Source organism: Epinephelus fuscoguttatus, linkage group LG7 (genome assembly GCF_011397635.1).
Source record: "Epinephelus fuscoguttatus linkage group LG7, E.fuscoguttatus.final_Chr_v1".
Lineage (NCBI taxonomy): Eukaryota > Metazoa > Chordata > Actinopteri > Perciformes > Serranidae > Epinephelus > Epinephelus fuscoguttatus.
Window position 1 is genome coordinate 11,609,676 of NC_064758.1, and position 23,594 is coordinate 11,633,269.

Below are 23,594 nucleotides of genomic sequence, written 5' to 3' on the forward strand. Positions count from 1 at the left end.
CAGAATAAATGTTGGCATTGTATGGTTCCACAAAGCATGGGTACGTTACACTGTCATGTTGAGCGGATACATTGAAACTTTGTTTTTCCATGTTACAGCGCTGTGGTATCCTGTGGCAGGCTGTTCTCATGCACTGTTGATTAGGGGTGGGAATCACCAGAGGCCCAACGATACAATATTATCACGATACATAAGTCACAATAGAATATCATTGCAATATTAAATGTGATGCGATATGTTGAGTATTGCAATAAAATATGTTGCAGTATATTGTGATTTATTAACTTTTTTCAGCTGCAAATTATGTCTCCAAAGAAGGACTTTGTCAGCATCAACAGTTTTATCAAACAAAATAAAGTAGTTAGCTTGTTCATCTCACTTCAGTCATTTATTGCACCAAAATGTATCTAGTGAACTGAAAAAGCAACCCATTATTTTAATTCTTTTTGATATTAATAATTCATATAATAAAAAATCAATGCTTGGTGTCTGTTTGATGGTACGATATTGCCACACAAAAATATTGCGATAATATGCTGTATCGATTTTTTCCCCCAGTAATTCATGTGTAACCTACATATTTAGGTAGGCTGCACTCACATGACCAATGCACTGATGGGAGTAAAGAAGGAAAGGGTGGAGCAGGGAGGCAGGTTGGGGCGGTGGATGGGTCACAATATTTTCCCACAGGACTTTCCCCAGGAGACTGGTGTTTGGAACCATGTGTGTGAACTTGGAGTCAATTTAGGGTACATAGTCACCATGTCTGTTTTCCTAAATCTAACCACAGTGATGTTACTTGCCTAAACCTTCGTAACTTTATGTCAAGTACGTAACTTAACGTCAAGTGCTTCATTTGTGGGGTGCAAATTTATAGCATATCATATGAACAGTTATATGTGGATACTTTGGTTGTGTGTAGTTGTATGTGTGATTAAGTTTAGGCACAAATAACACTTGGTTGTGATGAGGAAAGGATCATGTTTTGGTTAAAATACCCAGTTTAGGTGGCACAATCTCCTCTGGAAAAGCAGCAATGTCTTGGTAAGTCAACCTCTTTTTGTTGCAGGAAACAGCAAAGGGTTGCTAAAAAACACTCACCTTGCTGGAAACACAGCACTGACTCAATAAATAAGAACTGGTTTGTTGCTTGTTGGTCTTGAACAGTGGTGTGCAGTGGTCTGCAGCTTTGCAGGCGTTTTGTCTCGGCGTCCTGTCATCCACCATCCCCTCCACCTCCTCCTGTAGTTTGCAGTAATGTACAATGGCAACATTTTTTCTGGTGAGTGGGCTGCTTTGCACATATGTGACAGTATCGTGAAACAAAGCAGGTTAGAGCTGATAATCTCCATAAGTATCAGGGAAATGTGTCAAAGTTTAAAAGTCTGTTGTTGACTGTTACCAATCCATAGCCTTTTTCGCTCTACTGACAGATGCATACACACACTTTAGATTCAAGGTCTTATTTCAAACACGATATTTATTGCAGTTTGTTTCACTGTCCATGTTTTCTTTCAATATAATCAAGTTCCTCATCCCCTCCCTTTCTCCTTGTCTTGTCTTATCTCTATCTGTTAAAAGCCTAGAGAGGAGGCTGTGAGTCGACTACAGTCTGCAGCATTAGCACTTGTCAATATTACGCCTTTTGGAAAAATGGATTCTAAATAGAAATCTCCTCACGTTCAAGAGTGTGTCTGCCTCCTGCCCCCGTTCCCATATCTCCTCCACTGTCCTCATCTGACCCACACTGTGACTGTAACTTTGCTACCATCTGTTGCAAGAAGCCTGGAGTTTAAAAGTGAACTGATCAGATGGAATTCTACACGCATACTTTCAGATGTCTGTTTTGCTGCATCTAAGCAAATATTTGAGTGTAAAATCCTCTTTTAAATCTCCAGCGGAACTCTTTAAATAACATTTTAAGTATTGTCACAACAACTAGCACTTCAGTCTTTTATCCAGAGCTTAGAGATAATTAACCCCTGTCTATTTCCTGAACAATCCCTTAATATTATATCAAATGTTTTAATTTACTCTCTGGCAGTCTTCTTGGCAAACTTTTGGCAGGACTGTTAATTGCATCACTGAGCATCAGAGTCCTGCATCACGTCAGGTACCTGGTGGGTGAGCTGCAAAAGAAGTGATCTGCGGTCGGCATTTTGTCTTAATTTTATTTTTAGGTTCAGCTCTGGGTTAAAGAAAGAACATGTGGATGGATGGATAAATTGATGTTTTTAAAGTTTTAATCCTCTGACTTTGTGTGTTGGCTTTGTTTTCTGCTCCAGCTGGAATATGAGAGCCTCTTCAATCAGGTGCATCACTACCAGGCATATTAACTGTGGCGATGTACTGCTCAATATTATGAGTATAAGCAAAAAGAAAAACATTTAATTGTATTTCCCGAATTACTTTTGTTTTAAAGTTAAAGTTTTATGTGTATGAATGTCCCAAAGTGATCACTTTAAACATGCTAGGTAACCAAAATATAGTATGAGGCTATTATAGGATTTGTGGTTTTGGATGGGGCCATGGATCTTGTGTCGACAGGTCAGGTTGGGTTGTGGAACTAATTGGTCAAATGTGTGAGTGGCGGATTGGGTGTGGAATTGCACATCGCAGTGCTGGGGCGGTAGTGGGTCTTGAAAATCAGACCCGTTCAGGACTCTGCCGTGCATGGCCATTCTTGTGTGCTTGTGTGAGATAAACATAACAGGGATCCACTCATTGAAAAACAGCACCATAGCGCTGCTAGAGGTCAAAAACTTCACGGGAAACCTTTAAGTAGTGTAATCCCACTGTAACAGGATAAGCTGTTACAGAAAATGAATGAATAAATACAGTTTGTAAAATGAAGATGTTTTCAGAGATGAATACTATAAAAAAAATATTTTTTGTGGCATCTTTGACATCACTGCTGGATTGAATATGTTATTACCAGGCCTTTTGCTTCAGTAACTAAACTATTGATTATCACTTAACCAATTAATTGACTAGATGTTTCAGCACTAGACGTTAATCAGCGCCATGCTCTGTTCCCCAACTTTCAGTCAACACAGCTCATACTGCTGATGATGTGTAGAGCCTGAGGGGTTCACATGATCAGCAGTGTGAGAGGCACTCACTCTTGGGCTGGATGCAGACTCAGTCCTGAGAGCACAGCTCAAGGCTGAGGAAAAGCCAATACACATTTAATTTTCAAATCAGATGATTTCTCCATGTGTAAGCTTCTTGTTTAAACATGAAGTTGTAAACTAACTGTGCTCTCTCTGAGAGGTCGGTAGTAAACAAGGTTAAAGTTCTAATAACTTGAACTCTCAGCACAAGGTGTAAAATAACTTAAATAGCATGAGATGTAAATCCCGAGAGGTGTTACAAAGCACGAGGCTCAGAGCCATCAGCGGTCCAAGCTGTGGCTGCTGATTATTATTTGTAGAAAACCAAACGCATGGGTTCACTGGCTTTATCAACAGGGTCATAAATGCAGGTGAAGGTACCAAGTGGTTCAATTCCAGCTCGTGTCCCCAACATTTTCTCTCTCCGCTGCACTTCATCCAGAAGAAATGTGTTTAAAATGGATAGGGTATAAATGTAAATGTTAACACTATTTCAGTGGTTTGTCCAGTAAGTCTACCATTACATATACTTTGTGTACATACAGTTTATGTATAGGCCGATGTGTTTGGACGTGTGCCTGTGTGTGTTTTAGTGGTAAATAAGATTGAATAGATGCGGGATGCACACACATACAAACACATGCACATAGACACATACTGGAGCGTGGATGTGAGCTCCATGCTAAAGAAGTGGTGTGTATAAATTTGCCTAAGTGTTTGGCCAAGGTCTGCGGCTGTGTGTGCAATCGATGTGCCAACAGCAATAAATCAGCGCGGGACAGACCTGAACGCCTCTACGGCTTCATCTGATGTGGCAGGTGGGCTTCAGGATGGCCCTGACACACACACACACACACACACACACACACACACACACACACACACACAGAAGTAAAGGCCCGGTAATTCAAGGTTTTCTTGGGAAAAAAAAACACACATAATTTAATAACCACACAATTAAAGCATGAAGTGTCTGAATTTTTGGATCAGGGCTGTGTGCACCAAAGCAAGAGGACGGTTTGTGCCACATCACAATATTCCCATTTACCTGCATCTACAAGAACTTCTCTAACTCTTCATCCATTAATTCAACCATTTTATTTCTTTTGATCTAATTCAGACATTAGAGCAAAACTTTTAAATCAGTAACTTGTTTTTCACTTCCTCTTTCCTGTCATCTCTTTGTCCCAGTTTAGTCAAACAGCACCTGACATCATCAGCTCTCAGCTCCACTGGCTACTAAAGCTATATGGCCACTGAGTCCATGCTTGGTTTTGACTTATTTATAGAATTTGTAAAACACATCAGAGCAGGTGAGATGAAAATGCTGCAAAAATAGCCATTGTAACATGTCATTTAGCATAAATTCCCTCTTCTCCTGTCTTTTCAAGTGTGTGCATTCTTGTGTTGATCTGTTGTGCATGGGTGGTGCACAAGTGTGTGTGGGTAGGTCTGTATAATGTCTATGAGTGTGTGTGTTGAGATGCGGAGAAGTCAGTAGGATCTGTGAGAGTCTGTAAAAATTCTGTGGACCCCATACTGTACGTGTGCGTTGTATGTTCACATTTTGTGCATTTGTGTGTGTGTCTAAGATGCTAACAGTAGCTGTATTGTCCTAATGGGACAGGCAACAGCATCGTCATCTGGGCCACTGTAATCATGGCTGTGCTGGAGATGAAAGACACTATTGACTAGAAGTGAAGTGTCTGAGAGAGAGAGAGACAGAAAGAGAGAGAGAGAGAGGGAGAGAGAGGAATGTAATGAAAGGGAGGAATGAGAAACAGCAGCAGAAATAAGAGACGAGAATAGTTTGCTGACCAAACTCCATTATGAAACAGGCCTTCGCCTTGTGCTCTTTATTTAGCCGAGCATAAACCAGTGAGCTAATGAAAAGAAGGCTGGGCAGTGAGTGGGTATTGGCTGGTTTGAAACAGTTCCTGATGATATCAGCCCTTTGAACCACTATTTTGTTTCTGTACCAATGATAGATTTGTTTAATTTATTTAACCTTTATTTAACCAGGCAAGTCATTAAGAACAAATTCTCATTTACAATGGCGGCCTGGCAAAGGGCAGATGATTGTTTGACTGACATATCCTTGACAGTGACATCGGTAATGTCTTCTTTTCTGTTTTTTTATAAATTTATTTTTTTGAGCAGTTTGCCTTTAATGGATAGGACAGCAAGTGTGAAAGGGGGAGAGAGAGAGAGAGAGAGAGAGAGGGGATGACATGCAGCAAAGGGCAACAGGCTGGAGTCGAACCAGGGCCGCTGCAGCAACAGCCTTGTACACGGGGTGCCTGCTCTACCACTAAGCCACCAACGCCCCGGCAATGTCTTCTTTTCAAGGTTGACTCTAGAACTGGATGGTGCCTGTTCATTCCAGTGAAAGTAACTCACCAGATACAAACACCAAGAATGTTTTTCTCTTCCTGGTTTGCCAGCAGAAGTTGTCGGTGAATGAAATCACTCTGATTGGTTAGTTCAGCTCAGTGCACGAGAAGCGAAATGGAAGTGAGGAAAGCAAACAAATGACTTAAGTCAATACGGGTCAAAATCGAAACAAACCTGTTATATTAGGTAAGATACTTTTTAGACATTGAGCTCTTTAACAGAAAAGGTTCATAACTGATTATGTTACTGTTTGCAAGCACACAGGAAATATCATTTGTTCCTTCAACATTTGGTTATGTTGTTAATGTGCTAACTGGCCGACTAGCATCACAAACCCGCCCTGTCGGTCTTTTGGTTTCCCCTTTTTGAATGAATACAGGCAACTGACACCTGCTGGTATGGAGAGTTATTTACTGTCACATGGGTGCAGAGCACGTAAGTGGTCGTTGACTATTAGCTTCATTCTGTGCGATGTGTTCAAGTGCAACTTTTAAGCTGAGACACAGGCGATGTGAAGTGACGCAACAGTCGGCCTTCGTCACCACTAGTTCTTTGATATTGGATTGGTGTGTCTGGGCCTATAGACTTTCCACTGAGATAATGCACATAAAAACGGCGTTTTTAGGCTCCAAGAAAGTTTTAAAAATGGTAGATCTTGGAATTGTTGGTTATTTCATGTCATTGTGAAGAGTTTTTACTAATATGATAGAGCTAGAGTTTTGTTCCAGTAACCCAGTGGACCACTGACACAAACTGGCAGCGGGCCTGATTCTGCCATGGTATCTAGCTCTACGAATACAATCTCAGTTTAGCCACACCAAGGTGCTAAGGTTACACAGGGAAGAAGAAGCTAAGTGGTTGCCTCTGGGTTTGCCAACCAGTAGAGTTTGTCAAAACAAAATGGCTTTTTACTTAGAATGCTGTGTAGTTTGTTTTCACAACCACGACACTGATCCACAAACTTCTAAAAGAAAAACTTCTGCAGCATTTTCCCAGTGTTTTCTTATTGCAACCAAGATCATTGTCTTCAGCCAAATAGTTCAGCAGTGGTCACGTGTCAAACACCATGAACATTTTTGTGATGTTAATTGACTCTCATTTCTGTGCCACCCATTGCAGTGCACCTCGCTTGCTTTCAGTGAACATTAATGGAGATGGACATGGTTACTTGGATGATTACATTTGGTTTGGCCTGACAGTAAGAGTGAGGTATGGCTGGGGATGGTGAACAGGTTTATGACTGATCAGTCTCTGCTAGTTAGAAGACAATTTGAGTTTCCTGACATCGGAAAATAATGCAAACTTTGGGTTTCAGTAAGAAGGACATTTCTCATTCATTTCAGATGCTCTTTAGCAGGCGTGTCACTCTCTCAGCCTTGTAAAAACTTCCAATAACATTCGTCTTTATCACACAGTGGTAGCAACAATGTTGATAATTACATGTAAACATGTGGAGCAGCCATGTTGCTTTTGCACTTGACTTTACCTGGCTCCTACAGTGCATTCTGGGATAGGCCACAGCCTCTAGTGTGTCAGAAAGAAATGGGTAGCAGAAAAATAGATGGATGGTCCCATCTCCCTTTCTTTTTTCCTCGCTTTTTTTCCTGTAGTTTTCACTTACAGCAATCTTTCCCACCATCTCAGCTGCCTTTATATGAAACTGGTTTGGAGCCAAATAGCTTTCACTTCTCTCTGCCTCTCACTGTCTCTCTAGCTTTATCGTGTTGGACCAGTTCTCTCTCCTTTCCTTTTTAGAAGCAGGATGCTTGTATTTCTCTGCTCTGTTGCTCTTGTTGTAAATATACTATAGGATTCTTCCTGCAGCCTTCCTTGTAATTTATGGATGTTTACCTGCTATCACGATGGCGCACATCAGTGGCTCTCCCCGTTTGTGATTTTGCATGTATATGTGGGTCTCCTTTTTTTAGGTACTGTACAAACACACTGTTTAAAAGAACATCTACATGATTTCTTACCTGCATACACTCTTGTGTCACATGTTGCATTTTTGTGTGTATTTGAAGTGTGTATGTATTTGGGTGCGTATGCTCACTGTGTCTGCTGGATCCTTTAATACCTCCAGACAATCAATACATAGAAGAGCAATGTTTGGCCCTGTCTTCTTTTAAAAGATGCACTCCACGGAGTGGTGCGAGCCAAGAGTTGAGAAGTCAATAAAACAAAGCCGATAGTGCCCTCATTTGTTTTTTTCTTTTTTTTGGACTTCAGCATCGAGGCCTTCGAGTCTGAGTCCGTGGGCGAATATTTATTGTCTTGTCATTTCGATACAAACAAATGAATCCTTTTTGTCAGATCTCTGGAAGTGCAAAACACAAGTCCACGAAATGTATTGACATCTGTGTTTGCTAAGATTTTGCTTTGTTTCTCTTTCACAGGGCTGGTGGCGGACGAGGCTGAAGATCAGGGGATGAGGTTATAAAAACAACAGCGGAGAAAGAAGGGAAAAAAAGAAAGGAAGTCGATTGCTAGGAAACTCTTCTTTTGTATCATCATACCCTGCAGTCCTAAAAGGCACTGACTGACCCTGTAGAGGATTACGCACTCAAAAATACACACCAACACCCACTCGCTTACACCTCCCCTCCCCTCGCCATGTCCTCCCACCTTAACCCACCCTTTCTCATCCTCCCTATTCTCGTCCTTCTCCTCTCCCTGTCCATGCCCTCCACCTCCACTCCTTCCTCCTCCTCCCTCCTCTCCTTCTTCCCACCGGAAGGAGGTCTCACACATTTGGTGGTCCACAACAAAACAGGCGAGGTCTATCTGGGCGCTGTCAACTGGATCTACAAGCTGTCTGGCAACCTGACCAAGCTACGAAGCCATGTTACTGGCCCAGTCACAGACAATCCTCGCTGTTACCCTCCTCCCGGTGTCCAGTCCTGCCCCCATGAGCTAGTGCAGACCTCTAACGTCAATAAACTCCTGCTACTTGATGCTGCCCATAACCGCTTAATTGCTTGTGGGAGTACTTCCCAGGGAATATGCCAGTTCCTGCGTCTGGATGATTTGTTCAAGCTTGGCGAGCCCCACCACCGTAAAGAGCATTATCTATCCAGTGTTGCTGAGGCAGGCACCATGTCAGGTGTCGTGATCTCCCCAGATCTTTTTGGCGGAGGTGGGAAACTTTTTGTCGGCACTCCCATTGATGGAAAATCTGAGTACTTCCCAACGCTGTCGAGCCGCAAGTTAATGTCCAATGAGGAGAATGCTGACATGTTCAGCTTTGTCTACCAGGATGAGTTTGTCTCCTCGCAGCTGAAGATTCCCTCAGATACACTCTCAAAGTTCCCAGCGTTTGACATCTACTACATTTACGGCTTCAACAGCGAGCAGTTTGTGTATTATCTTACCTTACAACTTGACACTCAGCTCACTTCACCTGATGCGAGCAGTGAACAATTCTTCACCTCTAAAATTGTCCGCCTTTGTGTTGATGATCCTAAGTTCTACTCTTATGTTGAGTTCCCCATTGGCTGCACCAAGGACGGAGTGGAATACCGCTTGGTTCAGGATGCTTATTTAGCCCGGCCAGGGACCCGTTTGGCCCGTTCGCTTGGTATTCAAGAGCATGAGGAGGTTCTGTTTACTGTATTCGCCCAGGGTCAGAAGAACAGAGCCAAGCCGCCCAAGGAGTCGGCTTTGTGTCTGTTCACAATGAGACGGATAAAGGAGAAGATTAAAGAGAGGATTCAGTCGTGCTACAAAGGAGAGGGGAAACTCTCCCTGCCCTGGCTGCTCAACAAGGAGCTAGCCTGCATCAACTCGGTGAGTGTTTGACGCAGTGGCTCCCAGAGGTGTTTCTGTGATCATCAGTAGTCATGAAAATGATGTTATTCCTGACTGTTTTGGTTTGTGGTTGTGTTTGCATGTGTTTGTTTAAAACTGAAAAGACAGAATAGGCTAGTTTTTACCACTTTAAGTTTCCAGTTCAGTTTCTAGTTCCCGGAATAAGGTCGGGTTGGACAGCTTGTCTTTACCTTGAATCTGGCCAAAAGCATTTTAGTGGTCATGGGTTTTGGGTGTGTTCATATTAAGCATGTCTGCAGAGTTACTACCCAGCTTTGAAGCATTGTCTATGTAGGCGTGAAACAGGACTGGTCTCAAATAATTGCACTGTAAGCCTAAAAGTGCAGATAACTGTGTGGTTCTTAGAGAACTGCTGGACACATTTAAGTAGTGAAGACAGAATCGAAGCCCAACTAAACAGGAAAACCCCCTAGAGGCAATGATTGATTCCAACATTATCCTAACGTTTAAGTGAAATTTCTGGAAATTGAATACAATTGGCCCCCACACTCACTGCCAAAGCCAAAATCTCCACCCTGGCAGGTTGGCAGGTCACCACAACTTCAAGCTGCTTGTACATCTATTTAGGTTTCCCTGCTTAACCTGTAAGTGGAAAGACTGAAAATTTCCTAAATGCCACAATGTAATATTTTCCATTCTGGTTTGGGCCAAAGTACCCAAAGTGTTGGTGTGATTTCACATTTTGTGCCACATGGAATAAATGCTGACTCAGTGGCTTTTCTAATCCAGCACTATGGGAGAATGTGAGCAGATATTTACCATGATCAGTCTAAAGGTTTGCTGTGTGACATGCTGAAGATTAACGTAGCAGCAAAAGAATATTTGCTAAGTGAAGATATAATAGAGTAATTGTGCCCTGAGCAGATGCTCCCCAAGTGTGTGTTGTATGCTGCCTTCTTATGGAACTTGTGAGCTCATGATTGTGACAGGGGAAGTTGTGTTCACAGCTTGGTGTTTAAGTGTTTAAGTCGGGAGAACACTGCTGCTAGGCAACAATAAAATGGATGCCAAAAGCCACCGAGGCTAACAATTTAGCAAGCTAAGGAGTGGGTAATGTAATGCAAGAAATGCCAAGGCATAATGACATAGGAAAAAAGATGAGGTCGTTTGGAAAATCAACATTTTATATATATATATATACAGTACAGGCCAAAAGTTTGGACACACCTTCTCATTCAATGCGTTTTCTTTATTTTCATGACTATTTACATTGTAGATTCTCACTGAAGGCATCAAAACTATGAATGAACACATGTGGAGTTATGTACTTAACAAAAAAAGGTGAAATAACTGAAAACGTGTTTTATATTCTAGTTTCTTCAAAATAGCCACCCTTTGCTCTGATTACTGCTTTGCACGCTCTCGGCATTCTCTCGATGAGCTTCAAGAGGTAGGCACCTGAAATGATTTTCCGACAGTCTTGAAGCAGTTCCCAGAGGTGTTTAGCACTTGTTGGCCCCTTTGCCTTCACTCTGCGGTCCAGCTCACCCCAAACCATCTCGACTGGGTTCAGGTCCGGTGACTGTGGAGGCCAGGTCATCTGCCGCAGCACTCCATCACTCTCCTTCTTGGTCAAATAGCCCTTACACAGCCTGGAGGTGTGTTTGGGGTCATTGTCCTGTTGAAAAATAAATGATCGTCCAACTAAACACAAACCGGATGGGATGGCATGTCGCTGCAGGATGCTGTGGTAGCCATGCTGGTTCAGTGTGCCTTCAATTTTGAATAAATCCCCAACAGTGTCACCAGCAAAACACCCCCACACCATCACACCTCCTCCTCCATGCTTCACAGTGGGAACCAGGCATGTGGAATCCATCCGTTCACCTTTTCTGCGTCTCACAAAGACACGGCGGTTGGAACCAAAGATCTCAAATTTGGACTCATCAGACCAAAGCACAGATTTCCACTGGTCTAATGTCCATTCCTTGTGTTTCTTGGCCCAAACAAATCTCTTCTGCTTGTTGCCTCTCCTTAGCAGTGGTTTCCTAGCAGCTATTTGACCATGAAGGCCTGATTCGCGCAGTCTCCTCTTAACAGTTGTTCTAGAGATGGGTCTGCTGCTAGAACTCTGTGTGGCATTCATCTGGTCTCTGATCTGAGCTGCTGTTAACTTTTTAGCGATTTCTGAGGCTGGTGACTCGGATGAACTTATCCTCAGAAGCAGAGGTGACTCTTGGTCTTCCTTTCCTGGGTCGGTCCTCATGTGTGCCAGTTTCGTTGTAGCGCTTGATGGTTTTTGCGACTCCACTTGGGGACACATTTAAAGTTTTGCAATTTTCCGGACTGACTGACCTTCATTTCTTAAAGTAATGATGGCCACTCGTTTTTCTTTAGTTAGCTGATTGGTTCTTGCCATAATATGAATTTTAACAGTTGTCCAATAGGGCTATCAGCTGTGTATTAACCTGACTTCTGCACAACACAACTGATGGTCCCAACCCCATTGATAAAGCAAGAAATTCCACTAATTAACCCTGATAAGGCACACCTGTGAAGTGGAAACCATTTCAGGTGACTACCTCTTGAAGCTCATGGAGAGAATGCCAAGAGTGTGCAAAGCAGTAATCAGAGCAAAGGGTGGCTATTTTGAAGAAACTAGAATATAAAACATGTTTTCAGTTATTTCACTTTTTTTGTTAAGTACATAACTCCACATGTGTTCATTCATAGTTTTGATGCCTTCAGTGAGAATCTACAATATAAATAGTCATGAAAATAAAGAAAACGCATTGAATGAGAAGGTGTGTCCAAACTTTTGGCCTGTACTGTATATATATATATATATATATATATATATATATATATATATATATATATATATATATATATATATGTATATGAATTTACGAAGAAAACTCTTGAAAATTACAATGTATTAACTTATCATCCACTAACAAATGAACTTCCATGGGCCCTTCCATTTCTAAAAATGTCAGCAAACACAACTCAACTTGTGAAATTAGGAGCTTCCAGAAAAAATTCCTCTTAAGTACCACTAATGCAGCACTTATCTGAGCTCCTCATGGTTTGTTGCGATTAGGCTGTGGGTGCATGTTAGTGCATATTGTGTGTGTATCACCGCCACTTTGCACTGTGCTTATAGGGTCCGTTTCTGCTGATATTGGGATGGCATCAATGGAGAAGCTTAGCACCCACCCTCCGGTTACCCCCTGGTTAACACCCTTAACTCTGTCAGCACTGTTGCCATTGTTAGCACTATTGATGGAGTTAGCACAGTTAGCTGCTAGCCGCCAGCTCAGCCAACTCCAAGTTGAGAACTGTCAAAGATACTCTATCACAAAAGATGACGCATTACAAGCTGCGCCAATGGTTTGAAACGGTATACACCACTGGTCTTATAAGTGAACGTGGTCTCCTCTCCTGCTTATCCCCAACCTCGTTTGAAAGTGTTGTAAACATCGTGTGGATGATGAAAGCAGATTAAAAACATTACAACATATGGTACAAATTCAATGTTTGCTCCTTATTTTGCCGCTCGTTATTATCTGCTAGCTTAATATCTGATACCAGCCCGGTTCATAATCATAGCAGTCTAATAACAATATATTCTCTTTCCTCCTCCAAAAATAGTTAGATAGAAAAAATAATCGTATTATTAAGCAAAGGAACAAGGTTTAGTTCGGTTTTAACTTTTAAATCATGATTTCATGTATAAGTCTTTGTTAATTTATGTTTATCTGCGGTAAAACCAGACTGACAGTATAACATCACACAGGGAAGGGATTCTGTGTTACCAGATCTCACGGGAGTGGGTTGTTAAGACAAGACATGCCTTGAAAAAAGTTTCTCCTGATTTGTCTATCTGAAAAGTGCCATTTTAGTGTCAGAATGTTCAAAAGATATGTGGCTTGTGAAAACTGGGTCCAATATTTACTAAGGTGACTATGGGGGGAAATAATTCGTCTTAGTCTGTACTCATGTTGATTTTTCCCATTGGAATGAATAGACTCAGGACCACCGCCAGTCTCCTAAAGGGGTGGGCAGTGGCGAATCTCATGTGACACAAATACAGGAAATGAATCTGAAGTGGGCTGTCTTGGTTTGTCAGTGGTCTCTGGAACTTACAGAGCCCCTCTAAATTGAAGGATCATATTTATGCTTAATAACATTAGGCTAATAGAGGCTACCTGCATATACAGTTGGGGCTTAGAAAACTTTCATCCTCCAACTTTCCTGACCCACAATGTTTTTAGCTCCATAAAGGTTTATAAATGAACACAGAGAGCATTGGTGGTCAGCACTGATCCTCGCATATGCTGTCTAATGATGCACATTTATGTAAACTTGTCAGATGGAGAACTAAATACACTGACTTGTGATTGTCAGGTAGCGAAGGTGGGAATCTCTACCGGATGATATTGGCAAAAACAAGAGGGACGACATTTTTTTTCCCCATCGTAATTTAATGTAATTTTATTAAAATGTCTCCACAGCTGAGCGAGCCTACTCATTCAGCCTGAGGACAGGACAGCTGTCTTCCAGCCCCTGTCGATTCTGTTTCAGGAATAATTCAGACTATCCACAGGTTGTGGGTGGCTTGTCTCTCCTTTTCCTCGTAGATGAGCTGGCCTAAGGGTGCCTGAGAGACACTGTGTGAGTGTGAGTGTGTGCGTGTCACCCACATGTCACACACACACACACACACACACACACACACACACACATGGCCCTGTATCCTTATGAATAATTCACCTGGTCTCACCTTCTGTTATTCAGTCGGTGCTCCATAACAACCTGCCATAAATCTCTGGACTGCTCTCCACCTCTCTGCCTCCATCTCCTCTTTCTCTCTTGGCTATCCCATCTCCTCTTTCTCTTTCACTCTCGCCCCATCCTTTGCATAAAGATTTCTTTCATTTTGCTAACCCCATTCTCCCTATGCTCCTTCTTTTATCTGCCTTTTGCTTGCTTTCTTCTTTTACTTGCTTTCTTCTCTCTGTTTCCCTCACCGAACTCCTCTCCCTGACCTCTTTTCTTTGCCTTTAATTTTCAACCTTTAACCTCCCTCATCTTTTAGAATTTTGCTTCTTTTGCTCCTCTCCAGCTTCCTCCCTCTGTGTCCCCCTCTTTCTCAAGCCTTTGCTCTTCCACCATCTCTCTCTGCCCTCTCCTTGACTTTCCACTGAGTGATGAGGTGTAGAGTGACTTACTGTGTAAAGCCAGAGCTGGGATGTGATCTGAAAATACAATGTGGAGGGAACAGATGATGCTAGTGAAAGAGGGGGAGCGGAAAGAAAACGGGATTTGTCGGTTATGGAGAGAGAAGGGGAACTAAGGGAGGATGTGGATAGAGGGCAGTGTTGAAAATGAAAGGGAAGTGAGAAGGAAAGAAGGAAGGGACAATGTTAGGAGGAGAGGGAAGTCAGACAAATTATTGGGATGAGTCAGGATGAAGGGATGAGAGAGGAGAGGAACGAAACAAAGCACCGCTGTGCCTGAGTGCAGTCTCACAGAGACTGTAGAATCTAAGTTGATTGATAGATAGTTGTTGATAGACTTAAAGTATTAAGAACAACACTACTGACTTCCAACAAGCACAAAGGTGGACTTTTCTTCAACTCTTTGAGCCTCTGTTTGAGTCAGTCTTCTCTCCTTATTCTCAGATTTAGGCAGTTTTGCTAGTTTTAGTATTATGTATCATTACAGTGTATGCAATGTGTCAGACACCACTGGTCAAGTAATGACAAGCCTCTGGGGAGCTAGAATGAGCGAGAAGATGCTTTGACTGCCCATATGGCCACTTTAAAGATCAAACCTGTGGCTAGTCTATAAATGGACAATCACTCTAATCACTTGTTTATCACATACTTGTCAACCCTTCCGTTTTCCCTGGAGACTCGCGTATTATATTACCCTCTTTCGGTTTCCTCCCACGGTCACAATGCTCCCATATTTCTCCTGATTAATTACAAATTTTCATACCTTTTTCCATTTTGTTATCACACAACACATTCTCACTCCCAAATACTGACTCTTGGTCGGTGGCCAATCATGGCAAATTATGATGCGCTAGGTGCCCTCCGGCGTCGGTTGTACATGTTCAGGAATGGCGTGTCAATTTACACTTATTACATGCATCTTCTCTTTTCAAAATAAACTTCCCTATTTAAAGAAAATGTACAGTTTCTGCTCGTTAATGCCTATATATTTTTTTCACAATAAACATAGGTAAAAAACACAACAACCCTGATTTTAGATTTACTTCCTCAGGATTTGGCAACAAAAGTCTGTGGTTAGGTTTAGGCAATAGAAGCATGTAATAAGGTTCAGGAAAAAAAAACATGGCTTGGCTTAAAACAAGTATGCTTGTTACTTGCGTAAAATAATGGGTTAGGTTTAGGTCACTAGCATAGTATGCAGATCATACTACTTTTGGATTCACACTGGACATGATCAGAGGCCTCCTCTGTGCATCAGTGTTTGACACAGATGGGCCACTGACCAGGCATCAGTATTTAACGAGTCAGGAGTTCGACCGGATTGTATCACAACCTTTTCCTAGCACTGTAAAGTTAGCATTAGCCCTACGACTCTAACAGTCCACTCTTTTCTACCCGTTAGCACTTCCGTCTCTCTCCATCCTTCTTTGACCCTCCTGTTCCGCATGCATTGTGCACAGCTACTGATGAACACCTCGTTTCTGTGCTGACTGTGTTACATGTGCGGAAGTTCAACGGGTCACTCTAGCAGGGGTTTCAGGGGTGCCTTGGCTGTTGCCCTCCCTCTCTGCAGCGGGGTACCCAGCTGTCATCCAGAGACTCTTACCCCCCCGTGGCACCTCGCTTAGACATCCAGGACCCAGCTGTATGTGGGCCAGGCAGGATAGCCTACAGTCTGGCCTCCCTCCTCCTGATACTCTGCTGGAGTAGTGGGGTCAATGACCAAAACCTAAACCAAGTTAAATGCATTAATTATTTTGTTCTTTTCATCTTTAAAAGTCACCAGATTGCAAAAATAAAGTTTTTGAAACTGTAATTTTTCCCAGACCCCCCACTCAGGTTTTAAAATCCTCCCTTTTTTGAGGTCTCAATGTTGGCAAGTATAGTCATATTGTGCTCAAAAATGTAAGAAATGTGTTTTTGGGAATCGTAGTTGTCTTTCTTGTTAACTGGGTTAGTCACGGTCTGTGTTTGGCTGGACACTGACAATATGTGTTTTCAAATAACTGGATCCCATGCAGCGTGTTCTTGTTATATTTGCTAGTTGAATTTTCTTTTTAAAAGTGTCACACTTCATGCAAGACAATGACAACATCTCTGTCACAAGCCCACCGGTGCTGTGCAAACGCCATGTGGCCTTGTAGTATAAAGCGTACTGTATATGCATGTGGTTATGCTAATGAGCGTACAGTTACATGATTGTCCTTTATGGCCATCTGTCGTTCTTGCCTGTGATCGATCAAGGTCGTGTCAGCTGAGCTCGCTCTGGGACGCCGGCGTGATGAATTCATCATCTCTTCGTGCAGGCATGTTCAGCGTTTCCCTGACGAGAGCGGTGACAGCCCTTTGCCTCCGCACTAGTGTCATGTGGAAACTTTCATATTGGTTCGTTTCAAGAGACAAGGTCGGGTCAGCCAGTCAGCACTCACACACTGCTCTCTACCTGGAGGCTATCAAACTTCATCATGGCGTACAGCACTTGAGAAATTCATTTTCTAAAAACTGCGCTCTATGAAGATCAATATAAGAATTTTAGTATTGTAAAAGATGTCAACCTTTTCACCTTCATTACAAATTATTATATAACGCTCACATTCCTATGGCAGCGGATTATCATTGACCACTTGTATCAGGTTTATAGCTACTACAAGGAGGGACTTTATGGTCACCATTTCACACCCTGTCTAAAATTGACTTGAAATCAGTCCAAGTCCAATTCCAATTTCCCTGTTACGGCTTAGGTAGTATAATTCTCATATAGGAGAGAAAGTCATTTCTATGATGTTTCAGTCCTTGAGGGTCTCTACAATGTCATCTAGATTTGAGTTGAGATTCAGCACTTGTGTTTAAACACAGAGTGTATTTAGGACCCATAGATTGTAACTCCAATGAAACCTACAGAATAGAGAGCTACATGGCCAACATGAGGGACATTGTCCTGCATTTATGCTACATTGTCCCATCACAATTGAGATGTCTTTTTGCTTGGTTTGTATATTTGCCTTGTGGTCAGTAATGACAGAATGAACATATTCTGTGGGGGAAAATGGACAGAATAAATTGTGATTGAGGCAGTACTGAGAGGAGAAATGAGATAATGCAAGACAAATGGATAGAGATGTGGGCAGAAAGAAGAACAATGGGCTGGCTGTAAGCAAGAAAACATTCCTTCATTCATGATCTGTGAGGCCTGCTTAACATCCAATATGAAAGACACTATTAATACCAAGACCCCGATTGATGCAGTCTGCCTAAGATCTCTGAGTCATAACTTGGTAACAATGGGGATACATATACAAATACCTAAGTCATACATATGCTGGGATCAGCCTGACATATTTTTTTTCCCAACAATATAAGTGATATAAATAAGCTGTTCCTTGTAAGTTCAGATCTTGCTTCCTAAACCTTTATATAGTATAAGTTTTCCAGGTGATTCTGTGTTCAGGGTACAATAAAAACAGGGACCGCTGGTAGTCATGGTGAAGACTAGGGTTGCCACAGTGAGCAAATTTTCCCACTGGTTAATAAACTCAAGACAACACTAGTATAACTGATTGCACCAGTCATTTTACAAGAAAATATATTCTTCAATGACCCCCAATATCTGTAGAGCACTGTACCTCCACACAGTGTAACCAACTCTTTTTCTCTCATTAACATTATCAGGGTCACTATTAGCATTGGGTTTAAATCTGAATTACTGCCAAATAGTTGCTTTTGCTTTATGCTTTAACACCAAAGCCTCTGCCATCATCGTGTCGGTCAACTCTCCTTACTACCTTTACTCTCATCCTTACTCTAGTCATGTGTTGTTGCTGCTGTACAGAGCAGACACTTTCAGTTTATAATTATAGGGTTCATCACTAGACCAGTTGAGTCCATTAGAGCATTTTTGGACACATGGGGTAGCACTTTTTCACAGCATTAGACACTTGATAGGCATGCCACAGCAGTTAGCCATTTCTCTTCCAAGGCAACTGACCAAATAAGAAAACATAGAAGCTACACCTTCCTACAACCAAGCAAACACTTCCTCGCTGCACCTAATTGAACAAAAGTTTCACCCACAGGCAGTCTGCTCCAGGATGTCAAACCAGATAAACATGGCGGTTCGTATGGAAACTTTCTCTTATAGCATGAAAATAGTTCACCGAAATGTGTTTCTGAGATAAGCCATGCAGTTGCTGAATCTGTCTTCATTTTAGATTGGCAACTGTTAGTTTAAAAGTTTTTCAGGAGTTTCCAGAACAGGAAGTTGCACTGGAGGCCCTGGATTTACATAAAGTAGCCTTGACCTCAACTTCATGCAAATGAGGAGCCCCCAGCATGATGCCCTAGCTCTCAAAACAATGAATGGGAAGCATTAAAAAAGAGATCCTGTGGACATGTACCATAAGTATTGATTAAAAAAAATGGCAGGGTGTGGTGGCAAGTAAAGTAAAGCAGAGTGAAGTAAAGTAAAAACAGTGCCCATTTCTGCATCTCTAACTAAGTAATTAAAAATTGACAGCAAAAAAACTCTATTCACTATTCCCCATCATCATCATTTTGTTATGTCCACCTGCAGTAGGTCAGTTTTCAAAACTTGTCGTGGTGGGCGGATTATATGCAGTAGTTGATACTCTTTGTTGTTAGATGGCCCAATGACCCTTAAATGTACTTATGAAGGTAGCAGGGAAAAAGCAATACAAAACACTGCACTTAACAAAAAGTTGGGTTGTGGGTAAAGGCCCCTTTTGACTCCGACAACAGCAATAGCAAAACTAAAACAATAGTTATTATATGTAACACTTTTCAAGATAAATGGAATTAAGTCTTGGTCGCAATCTCTGTCAGAATGTACAGTATCAGTTTGAGGCAGGGGCATCACGCTCACACTCCTATGCACGCTTACTTACAAAATGTCGCCCCAGTCAATGTATTCTGCATCATTTCATGTCATTTCTGGATGGGCTAGTTTGTAATGTGTGGCTTTGGTTGTCAAAATTCTAAATCAGTCATAGATGTACATGTCTTATTAGTCAATCTGGGACCCTTTGGATTCGTGTCCAAATAATTTACCACCTTTATTTAGTTGTCAACTTTTGGATCAGGTAGTCCTAAACTGCACAGCAGCCTTAAATGCTGTCAAAGTCCAACAGGTCCTAGAAGAGTTTGCAGACAAACTTGATAAGAACATTATTATCAGGCTAATATCAGATCTAGATGCTGAACTTAGATGCATTTATGCTATGTTGTCCTCTTTAAGCTTGCTTGTTGCAGTGTCTTCAAGTCACAGATCTCTGTAACTTCTTTAACCTTCTGCTGCACATTAGTTTTTGACAGATGGTGTATGATAGCAAACATGCTCAACTACAAACATTCAAACCCAGTAAGGTTTAAAGGTAAAAACAACACCCTCTATTTCATGTTATGATACGGTTGTGCTTACAACATTGTGTTTTTCTTGGAAAGAAGATACAGTGAAAACAATACATACAAGTGCTGTAACTAAAGCTGCATTCATACATTGTAAACCTTTGTGTCTTTAACAGAATTTCTTATTAGATGTTACAATCCGATAACGCGGGTTGCATGGCAACAACAATAAGTTTTGCAGTACTTTTCAGTACTTTTCAGTTTAGGTGAGCCTCTTCCTCCCGCAGCTCCACAACATGATGGGTGTGGCTCAAAAACTCAAGTCTCTCCCTGTGCATCTTTATGTCCTCTCATTATCAAGAAGAGGCCGGTGTGGGTCTTCTGGGAGTTAAACTGAGTGGTGGGTGACCTTCGCTGGCTGTGGGCTGCCGTCCAGCTCCACAGCTCTGTAAGCAGGCCGACCAGGCAACGCTACAGCCTCAGCATGACTAATGAGACTGATTCAGACAGAGAGAGGGAGATACTATCCTCTGTGTGTGTGTGTGTGTGTGTGTGTGTGTACGTACGTGTGTGTGTATGTGTGTGTGTGCGTGTGTTTAGAACTCACTTTATCTCCTTTTTTCTGCATCTCTCTCCCTCTCTGTATACTTCTGCAAGTGTTCACTTGTGTGTGTGTGTGTGTGTGTGTGTGTGTGTGTGTGTGTCTGTGTGTGTGTGTGTGTGTGTGTGTATGTGTGTGCGCGCCCACCTCTTATCCCGGCCTCCAAAGAAGAGGGACAAAACAACAGAGGAAACAAACAGAGGAAAATGGGCTGATAATAAGAAGAGAGAGTGTGTGTATGTGTGTGTGTGTTGTTGCATTGTCTGCACAACCACAAGGTGGACGTCAGAGGGAAAATTGGCTGCAATAACAGAGAGCAAGAAGAGTCTTTTGTTATTGCCCTCCCTTTCTCTGAGTCCACCTCTCTCTGCCTGTCTCTCCCTCTCTATCTTTTCTCCCCCCCTCTCTCTCACTCTGTCTCTATTTTTCTCTGAGCATAATGGTGTTTATTAATATTTATCAGTGTTGATCACTGCTGGCCAGGATTATAGTCTATTTCTGTGGCATTTTGTATTCTGTCTTCCAGGCGGCTGGTGGCTTGGGTGTGTGTGTGTGTGTGTGTGTGTGTGTGTTTGTGTGCATTTGTATCCGTTCACTGCTTCATTCTCTCTCTATCTCTCTATTGTATCTTCAGTCTCATTACCGTTAGCTGGTGCCTCAGTGGATAGATCACCCACATTGCATCACGCTTTGGGCCTGCTGGGAGGGGAATATCAAGGCACTAATGGCTCTGCTTACATCATGCACACAAATATTTTTTTATTATTTGTTATTGCAAAGTTTTCTGGTTTGGAATTGCCTCATGGTGACCTTAATAACCTTTTATCCACACTAGTAGAATGGATACAAGATACAGGATATTAAGCAGGAAGCTTTTGTAGAATTGTGGGTATTTTATGAAGTGGTGAAGTGTGGTAAGCTATTTTGTGGTTTTAGGATACCAGTAGTAAAAGTTTCATTCATTTTCAGTAAAGAATGATGTGTTGTGACTCACAGTTGGAGCACTTCCAGTTGGCTTTGATGAGCATGAAACCATCTTGGTTGAATCATAAGTGCAAAATATGAGCAACAGTGTTATAAAGGAGCTGCTTCTTTGAAAAAAAGTACAAGCCTGTGCAGATGGAAAAGTAAGGAGCATTTGGTCAAGAAAAGTCTACACACCAAGTTTAAAATTCTGTTGTGTGCACCCGACAATACATTCAGTGTCAGTTTCAGAATTTTGGCTAATTTTAGATAAATTTAGCTAATGTGGTGCAGTATTTGTTCCCCATAGGAATGATTGAATCTCTGATTCATGCCTGAACAAAACAAAGCATGGTTTCTCATGTTAAAAATATAAAAATGATGGCTGCCACATAAATCTGTGGTAGTGTTAAAGAGGTATCAGTAGATTTTGGGCCCAGAAACAAGCTGTAAATGTAACGCTGACATATTATCACCTTATAAAGTTATAATGGCAAACTACTTGCATCACATAACATCCAGCAGACAGGAACCTACATTAGCATTGATTTGGAGTCGAGTCTCTGGTGAATGTAAGTCCATTCACTCTACTTTTACCTCTGTTTGTTCTCCTCCAGCTCCTGGGGGAAATATCTAGCTCTTTAGCTGCTAAATGCTTCGCACTATACACCAGCTAGTTGCCAAACTGTCTGTTTGCTATTTGGTGCTGGACTGGAAGTGTGTTGTTTTTTTTTTTTTTTTCTCGAGCTTTTTCTTTCTTTCTTTCTTTTTTTTTAAACAGCTGCCTGGTGTTTCTTGAAAATGATGCTGATGAAAGTTGTGACACTCTATGGAGCAGAGAAGAACTGCAGAGGTATCTGTGAGTTTGTCACTATTGGTTGGTTGGTTTGAGGTTGTAGCGGCTAGAATTTGACCAGTGCAAACTCCCTAGCACCAGGTGTCACAGTGGACTGGTGGCCATCGGCAGGGCCAACCTGTGTAACAGCAGCAACAGAAAGTTTGCTGATCCAGTGGTGAGTCATGGCTGTCAGGTACCCCAGAGCTGGGGTTTTACACTGGCTTGAGTTGGGTGTCCGCAGCTGCTAAGTGGATGTCCGTCTCTGGAGTTGCTGCCTGTTTTTCCTCCGATGAGGTGGTCTGTGGCAGCGGGGAGTGAGGCAAAGGACATGCAGACTCGAGCTAACTTTAGCCAAGTAAACACAAACTTGAAGCTGGAGCCGTGAGCTGTTTACTCCAGTTAGCAGAAGGCTAAACTGTTAGCAACATTTTGTCTCCATCTCTGAAAAACTTTGCTGATATTAACACGTTTTTTATTTCGGTTATTGACAGACTCTCTCTTAGACTGTCTTTTTGATAACTCTGTCTTCCTTTCTTGGGTTGCTTTGCAGTGTAGGCAGTTGTTGCCAATGCTGGAATAGCAACTTTCTCTGCAGAATTCTCCACCATTGAATTAAGATTTCACTGAAGGGAAGCATGCGCATCTGCATTTGTAGAAATGACCTGTGATTGGACAAAGTCTCTCATCATTGGTTTGATTGCCTAAAGCCTGAAAACAGAAAACAGAGCCAAGAGAAGGTGCAGAAGTCTAGTTTTCTCTTAGACAGTTGAATTAGAATATGCTCAAAGTTTATCATAGGATTTAAATTATCCAGGAGACTTCTGTGAACAAGAAGCAACGAATGATGATCTTGCGAGTGGTTCAGATCTATAATCTTTCAGTTATATTTTTAATACTTCACAGTGCCATCTAAACTGTTGGTGAAGCCTATCCAAAATAAGACCACACTGGGATATGAGCCAGTATCCAAAATGTTTGCCTCTACAAGAATGGAGCCTGCTAAGCCTACAAAATGAGAAGTACTTAACCTCTGGCTCAGGAGCCAACACTCATCTTGGGTTGCCTTATTTTGACAGATATTGACACTGTTGCTTGAAGAACAGGTGAAACAAGCCTGAAAACAGATGGTGTTATCTCAGGCCACAGTGAGAATTTCTCCCGTGTTTTCAAGAAGTCAAGTTTTTATGACTCAGTGGGAGACTAAGTGACTTGTAAAGATGATTTTTTCTGGCAGTGCGGTGATAAATACATGCAGTGCCGGGGTGAATTGCTGTCAAATGCTGTCTAGAATACAGCCCATTGAGGGGAAACAC

At 41.9% G+C, this 23,594-nt stretch overlaps 1 protein-coding gene across 1 annotated transcript in view; it reads left to right on the top strand.

Moving 5' to 3' along the window:
• Positions 1-23,594, top strand: part of LOC125891449 (plexin-A1-like) — a 365,915-nt gene that overhangs the window by 53,578 nt on the left and 288,743 nt on the right. Inside the window, exon 3 of the mRNA XM_049580754.1 lies at positions 7,904-9,293. Within this exon, the coding sequence (XP_049436711.1) occupies positions 8,121-9,293 (1,173 nt within the window). The 5' untranslated portion in view covers positions 7,904-8,120. The remainder of the gene's footprint in view (positions 1-7,903; positions 9,294-23,594) is intronic.